Genomic DNA, 27,053 nt, shown 5'->3' with positions numbered 1-27,053 from the left:
CGCGCAGCTCCCCCCCTCTCCAAACGCGCTTAGTTTTGGAGAGGCGGAAGGCTACTGGTTCGCGAAGAGTCCCCTCAAGGGGAGGGAGGAGGAGTGGCGGCGGCGGCAGGAACGTCCTTCCCCACCCGCCTCCTTCCAGCCCGAGCTGCGGTAGCCGCAGAAGGCGGGTAGTCGTCGCTGGAGGAGGAGGGTGTGGAGGCCTCTGCGTCTGTCTTGCCCGTGCCACTCGGCGCCCTTCTCGGCTATTATTGCCTGCGCGCCAAGCGGCTCCTTTTCTTCTTTTCCCCCCTTTTCTCCTTCTCTCCGCCCAGGCCCGGAGCCAGCCGAGCTTCCCCCGAAAGCGCCCTTCCCTTCGCCGCGGCTGGCGTCGTCGCGCCCTTGGTGGCCGCCGCCTCCCCAACCGTCCCCGCCTTCGACGCGCTGCGCGCACAGCCGGAGCGCAAAGCTTCTCCTTCTCCCCCTCAGCGGCCTGGACGTTCTCAATATGAGCGGCATCGCCTGCGTCGAGAGACACCAGGTAAGCAGGGGCTGCGAGGCCCACCAGAGCCTCTCTTTCCAGCGAGGGACCGCGTGGCGCAGTCAAACTGGAATCGGGCTTCCTTGTGCGTAAAGGCGCACGGCGCGCGCGGGATTTTTTTTGTCCCCCAACCTTGTGAAACCGCCAGTCCCATTCCTTGATCGCGATGGGGCTTACCTCCGAGTAAACGGGGGCGGTGGCGGGAGGATCTTGCCGCGCGGCGAGGCGATTTAGGGCTGGGGAAGCCAAAAGAGGGGCGAGACCTCTTTTCCTTTGAAGGGCGCTCGGAACGCGTGGGGTGCTGAATTGAAACATTGGGTGGTGCCACTTAATGGTGCAGGAGGAATACTTTGGGGTGGGAGGAGCGGTCCATAGACCCATTGTAGTGTGTGCAAAATGTGCTTTTAGAAGCAACCCGCTTTTTCCCGCAAATGGCGGAAGGGATGTCTGGAGAAGGAGGATTTGCGCGCCCTGTCTCTCGTCGTTGTTAATTTCTGCTGTTATTTCCGCCGACGGATGATCCTCGCGCGCCCTCCAAGTGCGTTGGAATTGAGGTTATACCTTGTTTTATTTTGAGGTGTGCGCAGGCTTGCGTACTTTTTTCCCCAGAGAGAAAGGGAACCGCGGCTGTGCCATGCTGCCCTCGATTTTTTAGGTGGGTTATTGCAGTGGTGGGCGTGACCCTCTTCGCAGTAGTGGCTGACGATGTTTCGTGGCGTCATGGATAAACGACACCGGGTAGTAGATGTAGGCTTCATGTTGGTTATGGGGTGCCCACCCCCTTCATTTTGGTGTGGTTTATTGTGCTGGCTCCATTGTGCCAGCAAATAGAGTTAGGAAAGGTGTATGAGGCTCATCTAGCCCAACCCCTTGCAGTGCAGAAATCTCACCTACAGAATCCCTGACAGGTGGACCATCCAGCCTCTTCCAAGGAAGGAAAGTCCACCAGGGATTTAAAAGGTGAGAACCTGTGCAAAAGAAAATAAGCTAGATTCTCCTTGTCAAATGATTCTGGATGGTCTGCCAGGCGGGGCAGCCTTGGAAGCGCGGCTGGAATTAAACATGTTAATTCATCACTTAACATAAATAAGGTGAAGATCTAAGGATTCCATAAGGTGAAGATCTAAGGATGTTAATGTTTAAGTTAAATTTAATAAAAATTGGGATTTGGAAAACAGTTAAAAGGACATGCAATGAAATTCAACCAAGGGGATGCGAGGAAGTCACTTAACAAAGTTAATAACTGTAATTTTCAATAAGGCTATGGTTTATGTTTGTTTGTCTTGTGTTTTTGTTTGTTTATAATATTGTGAAAACTAATAAATTTTTTGGAAAAAAGAAAGTGAGGTTGGAGAGTTCTAACTAATCCCAGCAGCTTCAAAGGTTTACGGCACATTTGCCCCATAGTGCATTTCCTCCCACCCCCATTTTGACGGCTGTTTCTGAAAAGGGTGAGCTGACAGGAAGCCAGTGCATGTTTCTTTTTGTTTTTGTCTGGGGCAAGGAAGCATTTTACCTGCACAATCGCTAAGAAGCAGCTAGGAGATTACCACAAGTTTTGAAGGGTTTTCGTTATTTGTGGAGAGGTTTTCCTTTCTCCTTCTTTGCCTTTGTTCTTTCTCCATGTTCCCCCCCCCCCCCCCGTCCTGTTGCCAAGCACATGGAGCTGAAAAGCATCTGCTCCAAAATGCTTGCTGCAGTTGAAGGCGTGATTGGGTGGGGAGGAAAAGCCACGCTGGCCAATCCGGAGGCAGATACGGTTTCTCTGTGTTATAATTAGGCAAGGCCTCAGCAGTTCTCTGGATTATGTTTCTGTTTTTTCCGTTTGCTTCAGTGGGAGAAACCTATATTTTGCCTCACATATTAAATAAATGTCTGGGATTTTGCTCTTGGCCTGCCTACAAAGGCATTATGTCAAGGTCCATAAGGTCTTCTAGACAGCTATGCATTTATCTTAGTCCAGCCCTTCATTTAAATGATCATATATAGCTATATATAAAAATCATATTGGGAAAATTGTTTGTGCTGTGATTTCAGGATGTGAAGTTCTAGTGTTGTACAATAACGTGATTGGTTGCTGGTGGTGAAGGGGACAGCTAGCCTCTAAATAACATGGGTAGGCAAACTAAGGCCTGGGGGCCGGATCCGGCCCAATCACCTTCTAAATCCGGCCCATGGACGGTCCGGGAATCAGCATGTTTTTACATGAGTAGAATGTGTGCTTTTATTTCAAATGCATCTCTAGGTTATATGTGGGACATAGGAAGACGTTCATTTTATTATTCTTATTTTCCTGCTGAAGTTAAAACAGTAGCAGAATCATACATAAACACACTAGGGAGGGGGCAAATTACACATTACATGTAAATGTGTGTTTGGAAGCCCCTTTAGGTTACGTTGAGGAGGGGTAGGAGTGAGAGAAACAAGCTTAACTTCTAATCCATCAGCCTTTTTTTGTGCTCAAAATCCTCCTGGCCGCTGCCAACTGCTTCCCCACACCCTTTGAGATTCCTGATGCATTGTCTGTAAAAGTAAATTACATATCTGGAACCGTGTTTGTGGGACTCTTAAGTGAGAAAGCAGCCAGCGGGAAAAGACAAAATACCCAGCCAGTTTTACTTAAAATAGCAGTGTCTCGCAGAAGTTTATAGCACCGATTAGCATGCACTGTGTAGTCACAAGAGATACGCTTAGCGGTATCATGTTTAGTTAGTAGCAGTACAAACATGCAAAACGTTTTTCTGAGACTCAAACTAGGATGTGATGTGGGAGGTCTGAGGTCTATATACATTTTTTTATTCTTATTTTATAGCAGCTGTGAGGGACTCAATGTTTCCCATCTTAAATCTCATGTGAGTCTGCGGACAAGTCTGCTGCTCACCTTGGAAGGCGGAAATGCAGGTACAGTACCTGTATGGTTTACCTGTATTCTCCTCCCCTCCTCCAATCTAAGAACAGCTTCAGGGAGATGATTTAGATCTGGGAAACATTGTGCAAGGTTGGAAAGGAGGGTAAGCAGCTGTCCCGGAGTGTTGCTTTTGATCAAAATCTGCTTCAGAGGTTGTAGAGCAATCTCTCTCATGCGTCATGCATTGTTTTGGGTCTGATGCATCATGAGCTCATGATGGCTAAACTTTTATTCGCGTATGGAGCAAGGTAGATGAGCTGTGTTCCAGGAAAGGTGTAAGAGAATTTCTGTAGTTAACCAGTGTCTGGATGTAATTGGATTTAGTTTGTGCTGTGAACTTTACAGGACGGTTTTCTTTGCCCCTCCTCTTGACGGATGGTGACCGCATTTATCTTTCTTATGTGCCTGTCTAAACACTAAGAATGACTTTGTGTTTAAGCTGTGAAACAAGCACTTTGAACATCAGCATGGTTTGGGGCAACAGCTTTCTGGTTTTCCAGCTTTTTAAATCTACGTCTAGCCTGGCACTCTTTGAAAGGTATGCATCGGAAGCATTTTTTAAAAAAAGTTATAGGAGGCCAAGCAATTAAGACTTGTACTTGCGTTGAAGAAACAATGACTCACTCTGGAACCTTACTCAAATAAGGCTGGTCTTGAGTATGGGAGTGCCATATATAAAACAAATCAACTGATATAGTTTGCCAGTCAGTTTATGTCTGTGCTGAAAATTTTGAAAAGCAGGAACGAAAACTTGAACTTGGGCGGGAGGCCAGTGGAATTGCGGGGTGAGATGCCAGACATTGCAGTTTGGGGGCATTATGAGAAAGGAATACCCTAAGCTTAAATGCCATGATGATGATGATTGATTGATTGATTGATTGAATTTATATACCGCGCCACACCTGGAGGTCTCAGGGCGGTTCACATAAAAATATCACAGTATATAAAATAAAAGCAATAACCCAATAATACTCCCCCCCCCCTCCAAAGAGCTACATTTTAAAAGGGTATTGGATGTTAACGAAAGGCCTGGTTAAAAAGGACCGCTTTTGCCTGGTGCCTACAGTGCATTGCTCCTTAACGGAAAAGGAATGTGACGAATTAATCCGACCTGGATGCAAAAGCTCCATGTTCAATCTTTTCAGACAAAAGATGAAAGAGCAATCCCTACGTCACTTAACTGCTTCTTGGCTGTTCGTTGGACAGCTGTGAATTTAGTGAAAGGAGTTTGGTCTCATGTGCGGTGTGTTGTTAGATCTAGATAGGGGTACAACAAGAGAGTCCCAGGGAATAATGGGAAATAGATTGAGGACTAGAGAAATAGAAGAGGCCGTCTGCAAATCGCGGTGGGAATGGCTAGCCTTAAATCAAGTTTCAACACAGTTTAAAGAAACCACAGGTAACTAGCAACTTGAAATTATTCAAGCTTTATGCACTTGGATTTTTTAATTGGAAAGGCAGGGCAGGTGCTTGGGGTGAAAAGACTTTGGCAACCCCACCCACCATTGAACCCATAATGTTTTGGCCATTTACCGTATTTTTTGCTCTATAAGACTCACTTTTTCCCTCCTAAAAAGTAAGGGGAAATGTGTGTGCGTCTTATGGAGCAAATGCAGGCTGTGCAGCTATCCCAGAAGCCAGAACAGCAAGAGGGATTGCTGCTTTCACTGCACAGCGACCCCTCTTGCTTTTCTGGCTTCTGAGATTCAGAATATTTTTTTTCTTGTTTTCCTCCTCCAAAAACTTGCTGCGTCTTATAGAGCGAAAAATACGGTATGTTTTGGCTTTACACACTGGAATGTAACCCCCACAGAAGTTGAGCACCACCTAAATATTAAAAGCGACATATAGATGGTGCTACACCTCACTAAAACTCCCAAAATTGGAGTATTGCACTAGTGGAGAAACATACCAACAGAGGAGGGATAGGGGAATTATAAAGGACGGATTTGTTCAAGAGTACTTACTGTAGTTTGATTTTTATCATGTTTGTTAACAAGAGGAACAGTGACAGAACTCCCTAGGATGACAAAGCTAATCTTCAGAACCTGTTGAAGTAGAAGCAGAGCATTCAGCCGAGTCAGAAATAGTGGAAATAGATTTAGGAAGAAATCCAAATGAACTGATGATGGGCAGAAAATTTAATTAATGCTGTGCCCAGTTGTCTCTGGAAAGAGTGTTCGTATTGTAGTGCTAGTAAGTGTGTTCGTATGAAACCAATAAAAAATAATTTTAAAAGGAAGTTATGCGTGTATTATGGAACTTTTAATTTCAGTCTCATGTGGCCCAACCTTCATAGGTTTTACCGAGAATTTCTGTGGAGAGAAATCTGCTTAATTTCAGAGTACAGTGTTACCTTGGTTTATGAACTTAATCCGTTCGGAAGTCCATTCTTAAACCAAAGCATTCTTAAACCAAGGTGTGTTTTCCCACAGCACACTCAACAGAAAGCGAAACGTGTTCTGCTTCCAAGGCAAAGTTCACAAACCAAAACACCTATACTTCCGGGTTTGCAGCGTTCTTAACCCAAGTTGTTCATAAACCAAGCTGTTCTTAAACCAAGGTACTACTTGCATTGAATCCTGTTGAGGTGGTTTTGAAAAAACAGATCCATTTTTTTGTGAAGTTTCAGCTGAGCTTCTTTAGAAAGGTGGGGAGAAAAGAAATCTAGCCAAAATATGAAATCTAGCCACTCTGAAATTAGATGGAGGTGGATGGTCCTCAGGCAAGAGATTGAATAGAATTTAGATAAACTGTGTAGAATCTTTTAATAGTAATAATAATAATAATAATAATAATAATAATAATAATAATCAATTTCATTTCTTCCCTGGCCAGAGCCAGGCTCAGGGAGGATAACACTAGTAAAATTACAGTAAAAACATAATGGGGGGGGGGCAATTTAAAATACAGGTTAAAATGTGATTTAAAATGCAGCCTCATTTTAAAAGTAGCCCGTAGATCAAAACCATAAGGGGAGGGAAACATAAGGGTCAGACTGAGTCCAAACCAAAGGCCAGGCGGAACAGCTCTGTCTTGCAGGCCCTGCGGAAAGATGTCAAGTCCCGCAGGGCCCTAGTCTCTTGCGACAGAGCGTTCCACCAAGTCGGGGCCAGTACTGAAAAGGCCCTGGCCCTAGCTGAGACCAATCTAACCACCTTGCGGCTTGGGACCTCCAAAGTGTTGTCATTTGTGGACCGTAAGGTCCTCCGCGGGGCATACCAGGAGAGGCGGTCCCGTAGGTACGTGGGTTCTAGGCTGCATAGGGCTTTAAAGGTCTGCCCAAAGCCTGCCTTCCCTTGGGAGCAACTTTCTGGGGCCACGTCCTTCCTGTTGCCATGAGAAGCCAGGTTACAGGGAACCAGGCAGAGGGCCTTCTCAGTAGTGGCACCTGCCCTGTGGAATGCCCTCCCACCAGATGTCAAAGAGAAAAATAACTACCAAACTTTTAGAAGACATCTGAAGGCAGCCCTGTTTAGGGAAGCTTTTAATGTTTAATAGGTAAATGGACCCCGACCGTTAAGTCCAGTCGTGGCCGACTCTGGGGTTGCGGCACTCATCTCGCTTTATTTGCCGAGGGAGCCGGCGTACAGCTTCCGGGTCATGTGGCCAGCATGACTAAGCCGCTTCTGGCAAACCAGAGCAGCGCACGGAACCAGAGCAGCGCTGTTTACCTTCCCGCCGGAGCGGTACCTATTTATCTACTTGCACTTTGACGTGCTTTCGAACTGCTAGGTTGGCAGGAGCAGGGACCGAGCAACGGGGATTCGAACCGCCGGCCTTCTGATCGGCAAGTCCTAGGCTCTGTGGTTTAACCCACAGCGCCACCCGCGTCCCACCTTAATGTTTAATAGGTTATTGTATTTTAGTGTTGTGTTGGAAGCCGCCCAGAGGGCGGGGTATAAATAAATTATTATTATTATTATTATTATTATTATTATTATTATTATTAATCCATCTGTCTTGAGAGACAATGGAGTATGCGCCACTCAGGTTCAAGTCAAGCTACTTGCATTAGCGACCTCCCAGGGGAGCAAGCAAGGGCAATGTCTATGGAGGTATTGGGCTGCCAGAACACAATATGCCCCTCTCAGCCTCCCTGACTTTCCTGGAGCAACAAGGTGTGACTTTTATTTTTTGTGTAGTAACCCTTGAAAAGCTGGAGTTAAAACAAGCAGTGTACTTCATAAAATACAGCAGGACACCTTCAAACCTCCTATGGCTTGTGTAAATGGTCTTCTAGTTGGGGGAGAGACCACTTAAATATTGATGCAAATTAAGCTGTTCCACAAAGAAAAATCAGAACAATTATTATTATTATTATTATTTGGAAATAATTTTTATTTGCTTTTACAAGTGTAGCGTTATAACAATACAAAATAGATACCCGTATTTAGAGATTTCTCTGAATCACAAGAGTTCGCACCATCCCCTCTGTGGGTCCTCTTGCAACCTTTTCAACTGCGTATTATTTCATAATCCATTTTACGAATCTATCAATATTATTTGCTGCATTGTTGTTGTTGTTTAGTCGTGTCCGACTCTTCATGACCCCATGGACCAGAGCACGCCAGGCACTCCTGTCTTCCTGCTGCGTTACAAGTGTTATTAAAATCCTGCTAATGTTTTCATCTGCTTACAGTGGCCTCCTAAATAAATTATATTTCTCCCCCCCCAAAAAAAAAAGAAAATCAAAGCAATTAGCAGTAAATTTGAAATCAAAACTTCTCCTTTTAAATAATACTGGTGCAAATTTGTGTAGTTTTCAGTTTGGCTACTGAGCAGGATCGTAAAACTAAGACAGATTTAGTTCCGAAACCAGTTTGGAAACAACATTTCTGGAAGGATTTCGGTTGATCTATCTAGGTTGATCTATTGATGCTTTTGAATTATGGTGCTGGAGGAGACTCTTGAGAGTCCCATGGACTGCAAGAAGATCAAACCTCTCCATTCTGAAGGAAATTAGCCCTGAGTGCTCACTGGAAGGACAGATCCTGAAGCTGAGGCTCCTATACTTTGGCCACCTCATGAGAAGAGAAGACTCCCTGGAAAAGACCCTGATGTTGGGAAAGATGGAGGGCACAAGGAGAAGGGGACGGCAGAGGATGAGATGGTTGGACAGTGTTCTGGAAGCTACCAGCATGAGTTTGACCAAACTGCGGGAGGCAGTGGAAGACAGGAGTGCCTGGCGTGCTCTGGTCCAGGGGGTCACAAAGAGTCGGACACGACTAAACAACAACAACAGCATCTAGCAGATACTTCTTTCACCCCTGCCTTCCATGTCTCACCTCTCCCATGACATCACATCTCTCCATTTTTGTTAATCCCAACCCTTTAGCCATATTACACAAGTACAGATACAGATAGTTACAGGATGAGACACTTTCACAAGAAACTTTCTTTTGTGATCGTGCTCACGTATATTAGGAATACCGGCTGGGGGAAATGCTGCTGTTTCTGAGTGAGTAGAAAATAAGTAGTTTCCCAGATTGTTTTGAAAATGTGGTAATGCCCAAGGATTAAAACTTGGTTGCATATTTACATATTATATAAAAAGTAATTACCGTATTTTTTCCATGTATAAGACTAGGTTTCCCCCCTAAAAAATAATGTCAAAAATTAGGGGGTTCTTATACATGGGGCCATCTCCCCCCATTATCTTAAATTTGAGTCCCCCAAAATACATGGGGGCGTCCTATGGACAGAAAAATACGGTAACGCCAAAATATTTTAAAAACTTCAAAGCCATCAGTGAGGAGTATTTGCGAACAGTTGTAAGAGATAATGTTCTGGGAATAGAATAGATCTTGAATCATAGTGGGATAGTGGGGTTTACATTTTATAAGAAATCCCCCCCCCCCCCCGGTTGTTATATTACAGTGTGGGTGTTACAGGTTACTTAAGGGCTCTGAGACTTTTTAAAGAAGAGTTGCTTTAAGATGTAGGTCTATCCAATAAAAGCTGCCGTATGTAGACTTTGCCCAGACTAATCTCTGTTTGCTGGGTCAACTACAGTAATACGAATGTGCTGTAACTGAATTACTGTAGGATATAGCTGGGTAATTGAAACAGATCTAAAGAGGATGCAGTCTTTATGTACCATTTACTGATTTGGGGGTAAATAATATTTCGTGCAAAATTGTCCTGATTTCCTTAATAGCGGCAGGCTTCCATTAACACCTTTGAATTTTAGAAAATGTTGGCTTTTGTTTTCATAGCCTTTCAGGCAGTTCACAGTTGGCATAGAATCAAGTCCTAAACGGATTCTAAACATGCAGAAATCCCAAATTAATCAGTTTATTCTTTGTTTTCTGTTGCAGAGTATGATGCACGACTACCACAGAAGAAATTCGTATCTATAGCTTTTAAGGACTTGATTACATCGTTTTAAAGCCTGGTAGTTTTGGAGTCATCCGTTTAGAAGACGCAACTGCCTGCATTATTCCAAGCTGCTGTTTAACTTAGGAGGAATATAAATTGACGTGCTCTCATATTAACACACAAGAAGACTTCGGATTATTCAAGGTCTCCTAGTTACCACAACATAAATTTATCTGATACGTTTTTACTCAGGTCGACGCATATATAATGTCATTTATTGTGACGTGGAGTGTATTGATTAGTCAGCTGTACAGTACGATAGACTTTGATCTGATTTTAATACCGTAAACCCAAATAAAAAACAGAGAGTCATGCAAACTGGCACCTGATAGCAATTACATAATCACTTTTTGATATCAGCTGCTTAATTGGAAAACTGATTAAAAATTGCCTTCAAACAAACTAGTGACTCCCCTCTTGCCTTTCCCCCCAAAATGACCCCTGATTCTTTTGAATTTTCTTGATATTGATGCTGCATTTTATGTTGTTTTTAAGTCACATTTTAATCAAGGTTTTATATTTGCTGTTAGCCGCCCTGAGCCTGGTTTTTAAATCGGGAAGGGCAGGGTATAAATAAAAAAAATTTATTATTATTATTACAGACCTGCAGTGTGACAGTGGCTGATAACTCTGGCAGTCTTTCTGCCAGCACTGCTCATGGTTGAGAGGGCACAATGCCTTGGGTGCTCTCACTAAACTTTTCCATTTCAGTAGCAAGTGAAATTAGTATGGTGAACCCTCAAGTTACATACTGCTCTGGATATGTAACTTTCAGGTTGCGAACGCGGCAAACCCGGAAGTGTATACTTCCAGCTTTCGCCATGTGCGCAGAAGTGCTATATCGCACGTGCGCAGAAGCGGCGTCTCCAGTTACAGACTTTCCAGGTTAAATACAGACCCCCAGAAGGGACGCGGGTAGCGCTGTGGGTTAAACCACAGAGCCTAGGACTTGCTGATCAGAAGGTGGCGGTTTGAATCCCCATGATGGGGTGAGCTCCCGTTGCTGGGTCCCTGCTCCTGCCAACCTAGCAGTTCAAAAGCACGTCAAAGTGCAAGTAGATAAATAGGTACCACTCCGGCGGGAAGGTAAACGGCGTTTCCGTGCGCTGCTCTGGTTCGCCAGAAGCGGCTTAGGCATGCTGGCCACATGACCCGGAAGCTGTACGCCGGCTCCCTCGGCCAATAAAGCAAGATGAGCGCCACAACCCCAGAGTCGGCCACGACTGGACCTAATGGTCAGGGGTACCTTTACCTTTACAGACCCCCAGAACGAATTTAATTCATATCCAGAGGGTCCACTGTAGTTGCTATCACTTTAACCCCACATCCCCTGCAGATAGGCTTGGTGTGTGTGTCTCTGGAGAACACCCCTATTGCTGCAAGTGGGGAGATGGTTCCGTCTGGAAGGCAGAATTACCGAACTGACGGAATGATCAGAATAGCACATTGAATTCCTCCCGTTTATTTGCAGCCTTGTGCATGTGTGTCTGCTTTCACAGATGCTTACTCGCAGGTAGTATGCATAGGGTAGCAGCATGGGGTTGTAGTTTAAATAGGATTACAGCCTCAAAAAGGCTTTGCATCAAGTAACATCATGCTTGGTTCTACTTACAATTGCAAATTTTCCTCTTCAGCCACAGAAACAGCAAAAATGATTCCTAATGGCTATTTGATGTTCGAAGATGAAAACTTCATTGAGTCGTCCGTTGCCAAGCTAAATGCTTTGCGAAAAAGTGGCCAGTTCTGTGATGTTAGACTCCAGGTAACAGCGTGACAACTGGGTGTTATGTTTTGAGTTTGGAATGGGGGGGGGTTATGGTGTTAATAAATTTCTTACTTAATTTTTTGGCCTTACACATTCTGAAAACTCACTACACCATTAGATAGAATTTTTTTGAAGTCTCCTTTTAAAATTATGAGCCTGATCCAGCCAGAACTAAGTAATCTAACTGAAATCAGTGGTAGAAATGTGCTTACCTTATTTAAATCCACGAGACTAGAAACTGGGTCATGAACAAAAGCGATTGGTAAAAAAGAGACCATCTGTAATTAATCATTACAGCTCTGAAATCCATTCAATTATTGGTTCCTGATTGATTGACCCCCAAGGGGTCTTGTGGCACCATTCACATAACAAAAACTTTCAAAAAATAGGTGGTCCATGGCTTGTTTTTTGAAAAATGGGGTCTGAAGTATTTAGCTAATTGGGAACCACTGCAATAAATCCATGGATTTTCAGTGGTTTTGTATTCTGTAAGACGTAACATTGCATACCATCTGTTAGGCTGAACTATTTAGGTTTAAACACAAGTTTTTCCCTTATTTTAATACAGGTCTGTGGGTATGAGATGTTGGCACATAGAGCTGTTCTAGCTTGCTGCAGTCCTTATCTGTTTGAAATCTTCAATAACGACAGCGACTCTCACGGAGTTTCCCATGTAAAGTTTGACGATCTTCACCCAGAAGCTGTTGAAGTCCTGTTAAACTATGCCTACACTGCTCAGTAAGTGACTTGGTTTTTTGTTTTACATACGATAGGCATTTTTATCTTATGCTTTCTATTAAGAACAAATTCTAAAATAACCATATAACTTTAATAGATTGAAAGCTGATAAAGAACTGGTCAAAGATGTGTACTCTGCAGCCAAGAAGCTGAAGATGGAGAGAGTCAAGCAGGTATAAATTTTGGACACTTAAGAAACCAAAGTTTCTGTGACGCTAGTTAGAAGGAAGAGCTATATCTTTAATCTTAATGAGCAACTCAAGCATTTGAATAGGCATATTAATACACCTGCATTTTTACCACAAAAAAGCCATGTTCATCTTAGAGCATTTCATTTATAGATTAGGATCAATAATGATGAAATAGAGCCTAAGGATTTCATTTGATTAATTGTTGGTCCGCTATATGGATTTCAGAACAGTTTGGGGACAGTTTTGTAAAATACATTTGTTTGCTGATGTCAGCAGTTCTGGCAGCGCACTTGCCCAGATTAATGTGTGAACCGGGCAATCAAATATAGATGGCCTCAGTTCCTTTAATGGTAGCAGATAGTGACTGTTGACACATGAGCTGTGTGCTGCTTTTGCACAAACAGCAGCAAAGTGGTGATGCTTGCAGATAATGTATATCCTGGCTTATTTAAAATATTTACAGCAAAATATAAAATAAAAGGCTGGTTATATTTGGTCCCGTTTTCCTAGAAGAAAAAACAGGCAGCGCCACTCCCATTTCTGCAGCTCAATTTAGCGTTATCGCTGCTGGATAGTACCAGCAAAGGCATTTGAGAGTGATGTCTCTGAAAAGTTTGATTAACAGTAATGCCGTTGGTCTTAAATTAAGAGCAGCAATACGTTATAGGCAAGAGAAGATGTAAAACTGATTTGCTGAAATGGGTGCCATGGCAGGTTGGTGGGGTATAAGAAGTGAGAAACAGAAAGTGCCCCAGAAGTGTACTGAACCTCTTTTTTAAAAAATAACATAATTGTATGCCTTTCTAAAAGGTTTGTGGAGATTATTTGCTCTCCAGAATGAGCGTCGAAAGCTGCATCTCCTATCGGAACTTTGCAAGCACCATGGGCGATTCGCGTTTACTGAGCAAGATTGATAGTTACCTTCAGGAGCACTTGTTACAGATCTCTGACCAGGAGGAATTTCTAAAACTGCCACGTTTAAAGGTGAGCAATCTCACTCTCCTTTCTATTTCACCGTAAAAAAAAAAAAAAAATGGACGTTAGTCTTGTTCATGTTTTAATGCTACCAGGAAATCATTAAACAAAACTGCTTTTCTTAAAACATATGGACAAACAGTCTTGCAGATTTTGAGTTGCTCGGTTTGGAATTGTCACTCTTTCCATGACCTTTTCCAGAAAAGCTGAGTGATTTTACATGCACATATTGGACCTCCCAGGAGTCTTGTCACTACAGCTATCTCAAAAGTGCAGCATTTAATTCCACCCCCCCCTCCCAATTCCAAGCCCCCTCTCAGTTGTGTCCAGAATTGGGACCCTTTTACTTTGTTCCATAGAAGAGGGATTCTCAAGTTTTCTACTTCCAATACTCACTTGAGATGGCTGAAAATTATCGAAGCCCACCAGTCAAAAAACGGCAGTGGGTGGAGGCAGTGTTTGTTCCAATCAGCTGGCAAGCACTGACATCTTCTAGAGATACCTAATCAATCTTGGGGAATTGCTGCGTTCTTTTACTACACTGTTTTCCTTGTGGCAAGGAGTTCCTTAGCTCAGTTTTCCCAAAGCAAAGTGTAGACCAGGGGTCAGCAACCTTTTTCAGCCAGGGGCTGGTCCACCATCCCTCAGACCATGTGGTGGGCCGGACTGTATGGGGGGGGGGTATGAATGAATTCCTATTCCCCACAAATCACCCAGAGATGCATTTTAAGTAAAAGGACACATTCTACTCATGTAAAAACACACTGATTCCTGGACCGTCCGTGGGCTGGATTGTGAAGGCGATTGGGCCGCAACCGGCCCCCAGGCCTTAGGTTGCCTACCGCTGGTGTAGACGTTTGCTCTGGAGGTCCTGTGACAGAATTAGTTGACCTGGCAGCTCTTAAAAGTGGAGAAGGCTTTTCTGTTGCATATTTTCCCTTCCCACCTCCCATTCTTCCACACTCAGCTTGTACCATATTTCCTAGCCTCATTTGCTGGGTCATCACCTTGTTGTGGTGAGTGGGCTTGCACGTTCTTGTGTTCCTTGTGACCAAACAAAAAAACAAGCCAGCGGACCTTATGGGATACCTGCTGAAGTCTTCAAAGTGGGCAGAATTGAACATACACAACGATGTCACAAGCTCGACAAAAAAATCTGGGAGAGATAGGAGATCCAAAATCATCAATCTCCCCCCCCCCCCCTTTTTTTTAATGGTGATAGAACAGACTGCAGAAATTATCGAGACATCTTTATTAGCTGTGGCCGGCAAAATTCTTGCAAGGATCTTTGCAAACCTCCTAATTATATCAGAGGATATCCTTCCTGAATCCCAAAAGTATTTCCGACTTTCTAGGGGACAGTGGATATGATTTTGACTGCTCGACAGCTTTAAGAAAAATGCAAAGAGCAAAACCAAACCCTGTATATAGCTTTTATTGACCTGAGGTCTTTGACACTGCCCTGTGGACTATCTTCTGAAAATCCAGCATCACTTGAGCTCTGCAAGTGCTGCTTTCTCCCGATTGAAGCGCCAAGAGTTTGAGGATTGGGAGATTCACAGGGAAACCAAAATCCTCGTTTACAAAGCTATTATACTACCAACTTTACAGAACGCTTGTGAAACATGGGCCACTTATAAACTATATCCAAATCCTTGAGAGATTCCATCAACTGTGTCTCTGAAAAATTTTACACATCATTTGGGAAGACAGGCGAACTAATGCCAGTGTACTGGAAGAAGCAAAGATCCCCAGTGTTGAAGCAATGATTCTTCAACATCAACTTCGTTGGACTGGCCATGTTGTTCGGATGCCTGAAGATCGTCTTCCAAAGCAACTTCTCCATTCCCAGTTTAAGAATGGAAAGCGAAATACCGGTGGTCAACAAAAGAGGTTTAAAGACGCTCTCAAGGCAAATCTTTTAAAAATGTTGTATAAGCACTGATAACAGGGAATCACTGGCCTGTGAGTGCTCCAATTGGAGACAGCCTTTACCAAAGATGTCGTGGACTTTGAAGAAGCGGAAACTCGGGGCAAAAAGGAGAAATGAGCTAAAAGGAAGGCATGTTTGGCAAACCCCCACCGTGATCAACTCCTGCCAGGAAACCTATGTCCCCACTGTGGAAGGACTTGTGGATCCAGAATTAGCCTCCACAGTCACTTAATGGGTTAAAACCGTGTTCACGGAAGACAATCTTACTTGGCTACAAGAGATCGTCAAAGAAGGAGAAAATATTCCCTACCCCTGAACTTCCTACACTCTACTTTTTTTCCATCCCTCCACCTTAGTTTTACACTCTTTCCCCCCTCCTATAATAGCTTTCCTCTCTCTTCCCAATGAATTACCACGAACCTTTTATCTCGCTTTCTAGTTTCCTTCAATACCACCTCTGGTCCTTTGACCTTGCCTGCATTCGCCCCGCCAGACCTCTGTCTCCTGGCCAGTTTCGCTTAACACAAATGGAGTTGCTGGTCCTGGCATGGCTTCAGCCAAAATGCCATGGGCAGCTAGAGCATGCATAGGCAAACTCCAGTCCTCCAGATGTTTTGAGACTACAATTCCCATCATCCCTGACCACTGGTCCTGTTAGCTAGGGATGATGGGAATTGTAGTCCCAAACATCCGGAGGGCCGGAGTTTGCCTATGCCTGAGCTAGAGGCTGAGGCAGGCAGGTGAGGAGGTGGTACTGGGCAGGTTGTGGCACTGAGACGCACCTGGAAGTGTCACAAGGCCTTCTGGTGAACCCACGGTTTGAGAAATACTGCCATAGAACTTAATGGGAACCACTGGCAATTGAGCCTGCTTCTGTGTGCGTAGCCCCAAGCAGGAGACTCTGTTTGTTTGTTACACCAGAATGCGAGCAAACCTTGATATTTTACATCCTCCGTTCTGGATTTGTTGTTGTTGTTGTTGTTGTTAATGTCATTCATAAAGCAAAACAAACTGTCAAAGCAGTTTGCATTAATTATACCTCTAGAAAGTTCTATGTTGGTATAATGATGTTTGAGATTTTATCTAATCTTGTGTAGGCAAGCCTTTTAGGTCTTTTATCTCTCCTAGCCGCTAAACCCTTTTCTTTTTTATTCCAGCTGGAGGTCATGCTTGAAGACAATGTTAGCTTGCCCAGCAATGGCAAATTATACACAAAGGTAATCAACTGGGTACAACGAAGCATCTGGGAGAATGGAGACAGTCTAGGAGATCTGATGGAAGAGGTTAGTCTTTTAAAAACGAGCTCCGGCAGCCTTTAACAATTAAGCTTTTCTGAAATTAAGGATGATCCTTTTTTCTTTTTTAAAAAAACCTATTTGAAAAATTTAAATCTCACTGTAGGTATCCCTAAGCTGAGAAACTTAGGGGGGTTTCCAGGTGAGCTGAATAAACTGTTCAATCTGGTTTTTCTGTTTCTGTTTTTACTCTTTTAACAACTTCACTCTGGTGAAAACGGGGAGGTGGTTTTTAAGGCTCACTGTATGTCCTTAATGTGTTCCTTTTTGCAGGGTTTTTGCTTAAAGAGAGACAGTAGATAAAAGGTTCTAATGGTTGTTCCTCCCCATTGATTTATCTCCCCATAGGTTTATTAACAAAACTAGGATACTCAGCGCTGAAGAACCATAGAAGAAACTTCAAGTGTAAAGAAGCAGCAGTCGTGCCCCAGTTCTCCTAAGAAAATCCGCTGGGGGCAAAAAACGATGATGATGATTAATGGTGTTTACTTCTTTACAGGATATCTTAACTTTTGACAAAACTTGTGTAATTAAATAGCCTTTCTCACATACCCAGCAGTCAGTGTAGTCTCAATCAGAAATGCCAGCGTCTTGAGAATCGCAGTGGAGATAATATAAATTTTGAATTGTTTGCAAAAATATAACCTAGCTTGCCATCAAACGAGCAGCCTTTGAGAATGGTTATGTTTGGTTTATTCTGCCCTTCCTTAGAAGCCCAGTCAAATAGTCTTAGATTCCCCTTAAAGTTCTCGTATTTAGTAATGGGCAGTAGACTTTCCTAAATGGAAAATCAGCCTCACTGGGTTGTACCCAGCTAGGTGACATTGTGAGCTAGGCTACTCAAAAGTACAACTTAGCCGGATACAGCTCATCTTTAACATGACCCCTTTTGTAATCCAATTGTGGTTAGTTTACATGCATTGTTCACTTAACTGGACAAGGAGAAGATGTTTGTATTTTGCAAATAAGAAAAATGTGGGTTGCGGCAACAGTTTTTGTGTGTGTTTGAGATTGTCAACCTGTACAGTTTATTCTGCAAGATAATGTACACCGTCACACATCTTAATGTTACGGCGCAGGGAAGCCAAGGCAACTGAAGATTTCTTTTGAGCTGTGGAAGTGGGGATCCGTCGTGCTGGAAGATCTGTCATCATGAGAGCAACTTCTTTTTTAATTTTTATTTTTATTTTTTTGCCATTCTGCTAGATGGAAAGAAGAGAACCTGACTGAGACTTGGAGCCCTTACGGAGTCTTGTGTTCTGTGTACCGATAGTTGAATTAGGCAATGGAGACTGTAGCCACATGGCTGTTCTGTTGTTTTTCAGGTTCAAACGTTGTACTACTCAGCCGATCACAAGCTGCTTGATGGAAACCTGCTAGAAGGACAGGCTGAGGTGTATGGCAGTGATGATGACCACATTCAGTTTGTGCAGGTACAAATTGCACATGGTCTGAGGTAACCTCAGGTAAAACTGGTCAGAGTAGTAAAAGGAAGAAAAAACAGTAGCTGCCGTAGACGGCTCGTGTGGTCTAGTTCACAAGTGGCAAGCGTGGCCTTCCAGATGTTGCCAAATTCAGCTGCCCTCAGCCCATGGCCCATAGCATGGGCACGGACGGTGGGAGTTATAGCGCAGCAACATCTGTAGGGCCACCCCCAATTTAGTTCCTTCAAGCTGTAACGTAGTACAGTCATACCTTGGCTCCCAAACGATCAAAACCTGGAAGTGAGTGTTTCGGTTTTTGAACGGTTTTCGGAAGCCGAACACTCCTGCAACCAATTGGAAGCCACGCTTTGGTTTCTGAACGTTTTGGAAGTCGGACGGATTCCGTTTGACTTCCAAAGTACAACTGTAAATATGCCGTAGTACTGAAAGCACGGCCTAATGAGCAAGAGCAGTTAATGGAATTTCATCTAAAAGCTTCTAGAATGTTGAGAAGGGAGTGCTAAAGATTGCAGGAGCTTGCAGATAGAGCTTAAGTGATCCGAGGCAAACAATGAGCGCTGAGTAAGTTTATGGAAGCAGAGCTTTGTAGCATAGAAGTGCAGGCTTTCAGTTGCAGCAGGTTATCCAGCACGTGACTAGGAGTAGCACGTCGTGAAGTAGCCCTGGAGATTTCCTTTGGGAAACCTGCCATACAGGGCACAAACTGAGCAGAACCAATTTGTCATTGCAAGAATAATGGCATACTTCTTATCTTATCTCCCAAAGGTTAAAAACAAATGAATTAAAACATTCAGAGGAGCAGGGACACCAAGGGAGGTGTCTAAATCCCATTTGGGGGAGAGAGAAGAGTGGTAATGAAGTATGTTAGACAGAAGGGGAAATGGCTCCAGTAGAGGAACCTAGGGTAATTCTGAAACAACAGAGATGGGTTTCATAGACCCGAGGTGGGCAGAAGGTAGATTGGGATCTTCTCCTAGATCTCTGGGTGATCTGCAGGAGATTGGCAAAGCTTTCTGTCTTTAATTGTTTTAACAATAGCAATAACAAAACCCTTCCAATTTCAAGGAAGTTCAAATGAAGAAAGCTTAAACGGAAGTGGATTTTTGCGTGAAAGGATACGGCTTTGTTTACTAATTTCTAGGCTTGGGATGTCCTCAAGACTAGGCACCATTTTTTTATATATAAAAACACTAGCCATATGTCCCGTGCGTCTAGCTCTGGTAGGTAGATTTTGCGGTTCTAGTAAAAACAAATAGCTCCAGCAAGCTTGAATTGCATCCACCCCACTCCTTAAACCATAAGGCACTTGCAAATTAAAGACGATGGTTTGGTACAGATAGGAAGAACAGTGCTGAAAGAAGTAGACAAAATATATGCGATTTGGTAGAAAACCTTATGTAATACCTTGGATTTATACAATAAGCCTTCAGAGTTTTGCTGAATGCACCCTTGAAACTTGCGTAGTAATAATAGTTGTCGCAGGTACTTTGAAACAAAGTGAAGATCGTCCCATTAGAAAGCATAGCATACGTGAAGCTAGGTCATTCATTTCATTCAGAAGCTAAGGACTGAGTTGAGCATTGGGATGAAATGGTTTTTGCGAGTAAGGGGTGCATTATGTGCTCCATCACGTTGCTGAGATTTTGATTCGTCAAATTGCCTGTGCAGGTGTTCTTATAAATGAGGCTGCACAGAGGTAAAAATGGGAAATAGTTCTGAAACAAAGGCAGATCACGGTACGCTCTGTGGCCGGGTTTCTGTAGCTGCCTTTTGGTTTTGCAGAAAAAGACACCCCGTGAGAATGATCTCAAGCAGATAAGTAGCAGTTCCTCTGGAAGTCTTTCTCCAAACGCAGCAGTGCAGAGTCCTAAACACGAGTGGAAAATTGTTGCTTCAGAAAAGACCTCAAGTAAGCAGAACTTTGTTTCTGGGGATACTATTTTTAAACCACTGTGTACCCATGCTTAAATATGGAAGTTGCGGGAGGCAGTGCCATTTTTTGCAATTACGTTAATAAATGCAGCGTTCTTTTCTCACCTTCAAATACTGGGGGAAAGCTGAAATTCCAGCCTAACTAGAGGGTAATGGTATGGCTTTAGCTCAGGCTTCCTCAACCTCGGCCCTCCGGATGTTTTTGGCCTACAACTCCCATGATCCCTAGCTAGCAGGACCAGTGGTCAGGGATGCTGGGAATTGTCTCAAAAAACATCTGGAGGGCCGAGGTTGAAGAAACCTGCTTTGGTGGAAGAAAACACATTCATATTTTGGAATTAAATGTACTCTTTCCCTCCCCTTGCTTTCCACCCTCCCCAGATAATACCTACCTGTGTCTCGCTGTTCTGGATGGCGTGTTTTGTGTGATTTTCCTTCACGGGCGTAACAGTCCCCAGAGTTCTCCGACCAGCACTCCACGGTTGATGAAAAGCTTGAGTTTTGAGATCCAGCCAGGCGACCTTATTGAAAAGCCCATGTCTCCGATGCAGTATGCTCGATCTGGATTGGGAACAGCAGAGCTTGGCAACAAGCTCATAGCCGCAGGTAAGGAAAACCACCACCACCACCACCAATAATAATAATAATAATAATAATAATAATAATAATAATAATTTATTATTTGTACCCCGCCCATCTGGCTGGGCTTCCCCAGCCACTCTGGGCAGCTTCCAAAAAAATATATTAAAATACTCTAATACATCAAACATTAAAAGCTTCCCTAAACAGGGCTGCCTTCAGATGTCTTCTAAAAGTCTGGTAGTTGTTGTTCTCTTTGACATCTGGTGGGAGGGCGTTCCACAGGGAGGGCACCACTACCGAGAAGGCTCTCTGCCTGGTTCCCTGTAACTTGGCTTCTCGCAGTGAGGGAACCGCCAGAAGGCCCTCAGAGCTGGACCTCAGTGTCCGGGTAGAACAATGGGGGTGGAGACGCTCCTTCAGGTATACAGGACCGAGGCCGTTTAGGGCTTTAAAGGTCAGCACCAACACTTTGAATTGTGCTCGGAAATGTACTGGGAAACGTGCTACTAGCGCTTCAAGCAACGTGGGCCTCTGCATTTTCTCATACTAGGGCAAACTGCCATGTGAAGTGTTTTGCAGAGTAACTGCTTGCTAAAATTGGTTTCCCGAGGAGATTCTGTTATCTTAAATACCTCTTGCGTACTTTGCATTCCTGCTAGGTGGCTATAACAGAGAAGAATGTTTGCGCACCGTAGAATGTTACGACCCCCGAAAGGATTGCTGGACGTTCGTTGCACCGATGAGGACACCAAGAGCCCGGTTCCAGATGGCAGTGTTGATGGTATGTGTGGGGTGAACAGCAGTGCCCTCTGGCACCAAACACTCTTGATTACATGCTGAATCCAAGTAAATTCAGTTGAAAACCAGATTTTTAAAAGAAGAGTGCAGAAAGTTCAACACTTGCCAAAGTGCTCATCCAACAATATAATAAAAAGAAATCCTACACACGCAAAAACTAATAGATTAGTCTGATGTTAGCCTCCACTGTTATGCTGAAGTATGATCTCAAAAACTTAAATGCCCAAAGCAAGGATTAAAAAAAATGTATTTCTGGCACCTGATAACATGGACAGCAACGATTCCAGTGATTTTCCCTGCAGAGCGCAGGTGAGGCACACACAAGAAAAAATTGACCTCCGTGGAACTCCACTTTGAAGGTTCCGCAAGGCCAAACAGCACCCCCAAAGTGCCACTCTCTTGATGACAGTCCTCCCAAGTAGGACCAGAACCATTGCAAAACAGAGACACCCAATCCCTGATACCATGGCCGAGGATATCAAAAGCTGAGTGATCAAGGAGTATCAACAGGACCACACACTTCCTGTCCCTGCCAGAAGAGCTCATTGTACAGAGCAACCTAAGAATCTGATTTCCCCGACTTAAAATTTGTAGCAGTTCAGCACAAAGGTGATGGTGACGTGTTTCTCTGCACTTTCTGAAAGGATACACCTAGGTTCATAGTTGCCTGTAATGACAGAACAGTTCCTTTTCTTAGAGGCTTTCCTTGTCTGATTTAGAAATTATTCACTACTAACACACCAGGCCCAGGCATGCGTGTTTAACCAAAACAATGTAATGGATCTTTGTTGTAATATTTATTGCTTCTTCAACTTAGGGGCAGCTGTATGTTGTTGGTGGGTCCAATGGCCATTCAGATGACTTGAGCTGCGGAGAAATGTATGACCCGGAGATTGATGATTGGACTCCGGTTCCAGAGCTAAGAACCAACCGTTGCAATGCAGGTAAGAGTCTACAATGCCCTGTGAAGGTTATTATTTCTTTCTAAGCATTCAGGCAATAAATTGTTTTGTTTCTCTCTCTTCCCACCATGGATTAACAGGTGTTTGTGCCCTGAATGGAAAGCTGTATATTGTTGGCGGCTCAGATCCTTACGGTCAGAAAGGATTGAAGAACTGTGATGTCTTCGATCCCATAGCAAAATCCTGGACAAGCTGTGCTTCACTTAACATCCGTAAGTCCCTGCTTTCATTTTTCAAGTTGGAAGGGACGCAGGTGGCGCTGCAGTCTAAACCACAGGTCGGCAGTTCAAATCTGCGAGGCGGGGTGAGCTCCTGTTGCTCTGTCCCAGATCTTGCCAACCTAGCAAGTTCAAAAACACACCAGTGCAAGTAGATAAATAGGTAGCACTGTGGCGGAAAGGTAAACTGCACTTCGGTGCGCTCTGGTTTCCATCATGGTGTCCCATTGTGCCAGAAATGGTTTAGTCCTGCTGGCCACATGGTCCGGAAAGCTGTCTGTGGACAAATGCTGGCTCCCTCGGTCTGAAAGCGAGATGAGCGCCGCAACCCCATAGTCGCCCTTGACTGGACTTAACCATCCAGGGGTCCTTTACCTTTACGTTTAACCTTTTCAAGTTGGGATGGCTTTAAGATTTCGTGCTCTTTAGGAGACGGAAATGTCTTAGGGCAGCTTCAGCTGCAGTGTGCCATTGTTAGAGGTCTGCTACTGCTAGTTTTTAAATGAAATTTGGTGAGAATCAACTCCCTGACAGTTAGTAGAGCATGAGACTCATTAATTGGACTAGACTAGATGACCCTTGTGGTCCCTTCTATCTCTATAATTCTATGATTTTGAGAGAGAAGCTGCATCCTTTGCTGCAGCAGTATTTAGTATTGAGGGTTGTTTTTCGCAGACTGCATTAGTGAGAGTGGCAACAAGTGGAATCACTTTCTGGGACCTTTTGGGCTGACTTATTGGCAGTTGACTCCTGGCTGGCATGAAAAATGTCCCCTACAGTTTTTGTGATGCTGCTGCCATTAAGAGAGCAGCTTAAAACCCCCTCCCCCTGATTTGCAAGCTTCTGTTGGCTTTTCGTTTATAGGAAGACACCAGTCTGCTGTATGTGAGCTCGGTGGACATTTGTACATCATCGGAGGAGCTGAATCTTGGAACTGCCTTAACAGCGTGGAGCGTTACAACCCAGAAAACAATACCTGGACCTTGATTGCACCTATGAACGTGGCTAGGCGTGGTGCAGGTGTTGCTGTTCTTGATGGTAAGTTTGTGTGAGTGGAGCTCCGCAATTCAGAGTAACCCCCTTTTGTGTGGGGGGGAGGATATAGACCTTGTGGCCAAGAAATGGGGCACAGCAAATCAGAATACACGACAGAGCAATTGGGGAAACAGCTCTCTGTGTTTGCAGGCCCAGTTCACACCAGCTGAAGATGTCTAGAGACAGATTGTGAACCATAAACCATCAGAATGCCTATATTACGCAAATCCAATTGAAAACACACGTAAACGTAATGGGCCTAATAATAATAATAATAATAATAATAATAATAATAATAATAATAATAATAATTTATTATTTGTACCCCGCCCATCTGGCTGGGTTTCCCCAGCCACTCTGGGCGGCTTCCAACAGAGATGAAAAATACACTAAAATGTCACATATTAAAAACTTCCCTGAACAGGGCTGCCTTCAGATGTCTTCTGAATGTCAGGTAGTTGTTTATCGCTTTGACATCTGATGGGAGGGCATTCCACAGGGCGGGCGCCACTACCGAGAAGGCCCTCTGCCTGGTTCCCTGTAACTTGGCCTCTCGCAGTGAGGGAACCGCCAGAAGGCCCTCGGAACTGGACCTCAGTGTCCGGGCAGAACGATGGGGGAGGAGACGCTCCTTCAGATATACTGGACCGAGGCCATTTAGGGCTTTAAAGGTCAGCACCAACACTTTGAATTGTGCTCGGAAACGTACTGGGAGCCAATGTAGGTCTTTCAAGACCGGTGTTATATGGTCTTGGCGGCCGCTCCCAGTCACCAGTCTAGCTGCCGCATTCTGGATTAGTTGTAGTTTCCGGGTCACCTTCAAAAGTAGCCCCATGTAGAGCGCATTGCAGTAGTCCAAGCAGGAGATAACCAGAGCATGTACCACTCTGGCGAGACAGTCCGCAGGCAGATAGGGTCTCAGCCTGTGTACCAGATGGAGCTGGTAAACAGCTGCCCTGGACACAGATTTGACCTGTGCCTCCATGGACAGTTGTGAGTCCAAAATGACTCCCAGGCTGCACACCTGGTCCTTCAGGGGCACAGTTACCCCATTCAGGACCAGGGGATCCTCCACACCTGCCCGCCTCCTGTCCCCCAAAAACAGTACTTCTGTCTTGTCAGGATTCAACCTCAATCTGTTAGCCGCCATCCATCCTCCAACCGCCTCCAGACACTCACACAGGACCTTCACCGCCTTCACTGGTTCTGATTTAAAAGAGAGGTATAGTAACAATCACAAAGTTATTTACTAGAACTACATCTCAGAAATTAGATACCCCTTCTCATAATGTCAGAATCAACAAGAAGACATAATATAATAAAAATGTAACTTTCCGGTTGACCACCAACTCCAGTATGTACAGAAAACTTGGCTGAGAGTTCTACAGTGGAGGTACAGTGGCACCTCTGGTTGCAGACGGAATCCGTTCCGGAGGTCTGGCCGGATCCCAAGGTTTTTGCAGCTGGAGAGACTGCTTCTGCGCATGTGCTCATGGCAAAAACCCGGAAAAATACCGTATTTTTCGCTCTATAATACGCACCAGACCATAACACGCACGTAGTTTTTAGAGGAGGAAAACAAGAAAAAAATATTCCAAGCGAAATAGTGGATATATGATTTTTGTGGTTCATGCTGTGGCCAGACATGTGATCTGACAGTGAGTTTGGAGTAGCCCAAGGCAAAAATCCTGAGGATCCATGTGGATCCATGCTTTGTAACCACAGAGGAGGGAAAGGAAGGGGAACCATGGATCCTCTGCTCACGACTGCAGCAGATCCCCACCATCACCCGCAGGCATTCGCTCCATAACACGCACAGACATTTCCCCTTACTTTCTAGGAGGAAAAAAGTGAGTGTTATGGTGCAAAAAATACGGTACTTCCGCGTTTGCCGCTTACGCATCCCAAAGTTTCCGTAACCAGAGGTACCACTGTATTCAGAAGAGCTGGAAAGTGTTGAAGTAGAATTTTATTGCCATCGTAATTCATTTATTTTTTGAAAGCTCAAGCAGTATGTTTAACCTTGCTCGGTACGCAGTTGACCTTTCAGGTATAGCTTTTGTGCCCGGAACGTGGTCTTTTCCCTCTACACTTTACTGAAGATTGACTGCTATCCACTCTACAGGAAAACTCTTCGTTGGCGGTGGCTTCGATGGTTCGCGTGCTGTCAGCTGCGTGGAGATGTATGACCCTGCCAAGAACGAGTGGAAGATGATGGGCAGCATGACCATCCCAAGAAGCAATGCCGGTTTTGCAACCGTGGCCAACACCATCTATGCAGTGGGCGGCTTTGATGGCAATGAGTTTCTGAACACAGTCGAAGTCTACAACCCAGAGTCAAACGAATGGAGCCCATACACAAAGATCTACAAATTCTGACGGACAGGAGGAGTGTCTTTAAAACTAACAGGCTTAGTGATGTAATTGTCAGTAGAGGTACACATGTGAATAGGGGGCGGGGCGGGTGTTAAGTTGCCATCAGCAACACAAAAGCTTTTTGCATATTGCATACTATTAATATGCTGTACATATTTTTATTTTAGAAAACGTGCAGGGTGTTCTTTGTTTTAGGATTTGTTACTTTAGGCTGGAAGTTGATAATTCTGAGAGAATTAGAATGAAAGCTGATGGCATATCATTTCAAGAGCTTCCCCCAATGTTTGTTTTGCCAATTTGCACACACAAATACTTTAACCTTAGAATTTGTTTCTGGTACAGGCAAGAAATATAGTGAGTCTTCAATGTGAGCAATGCTTTTTAGGCCTTGTTCGGGGTTTTTTGTTTAATCTTAACTGGGGAAATCTAATAAGCCTTATTTAAATAGATTTTGGCTTTATATAAACGAAAGCTGACACACCTGCCAATTTGACTGCCTTTTATAACTTTTTATATATAAATATAGTCCTAGCCAGTTGTTATATTCTGAAGTGACATGAAATAATACGTTGAAACAAAAAAAGTGAGTAAAATCTCAAAAGTTCATAAACTGAAGTGAAACATGTCGTTTCTTCATGTGTGAGAGCCTTTCATTTTTGTTTTCCTGCTACATTGTATGAAATCCAAGTATGCAATATTGATTTTCATTGCCTTCGAGTGGAGTTTCTGAACGTGGCCATAGTGTAAGGAAGGGGGGGGGGAATCTGGTTCTGAAATTCAACTGATTTAGAGAGGGTGCTTTTTCATTATGGTTGTTAGGTTAAGCAGTTGTAATAAACATGCAAAGCTGCAAAATGCTAAAATTGTGTGGTGTGTTAGCAAAGTTACCTATCTGAAAATTATTGTATAAGTTTGTATCTTTCTACTGCAACCTAAAAAACATGCTATAATTAAAAACTGTGCTTCATTTGTTTAACAATGGCTGTTTAGTATCCTTGCATC

The 27,053-nt window shown here is 43.9% G+C and overlaps 1 protein-coding gene across 1 annotated transcript; it reads left to right on the top strand.

The window, feature by feature from the left end:
• The first annotated feature begins 137 nt into the window (after positions 1-137).
• On the top strand, positions 138-27,030 carry IVNS1ABP (influenza virus NS1A binding protein). The gene is made up of 15 exons (XM_083743863.1): positions 138-517; positions 9,746-9,950; positions 11,441-11,568; positions 12,140-12,309; positions 12,407-12,482; positions 13,311-13,484; positions 16,566-16,691; positions 18,029-18,136; positions 19,931-20,057; positions 20,462-20,686; positions 21,322-21,443; positions 22,278-22,404; positions 22,503-22,634; positions 23,505-23,678; positions 25,801-27,030. Exons 3-15 carry the CDS (start codon positions 11,458-11,460, stop codon positions 26,052-26,054), a joined length of 1,926 nt encoding a protein of 641 aa, XP_083599989.1. The 5' UTR covers positions 138-517; positions 9,746-9,950; positions 11,441-11,457; the 3' UTR covers positions 26,055-27,030.
• Positions 27,031-27,053: the final 23 nt, after the last annotated feature.

The sequence above is a fragment of the Podarcis gaigeae genome (genome assembly GCF_964106915.1).
Source record: "Podarcis gaigeae genome assembly, chromosome: 6".
Lineage (NCBI taxonomy): Eukaryota > Metazoa > Chordata > Lepidosauria > Squamata > Lacertidae > Podarcis > Podarcis gaigeae.
The sequence above is the reverse complement of the archived record's forward strand: the minus strand, read 5'-3'. Positions and strand labels throughout refer to the sequence as shown.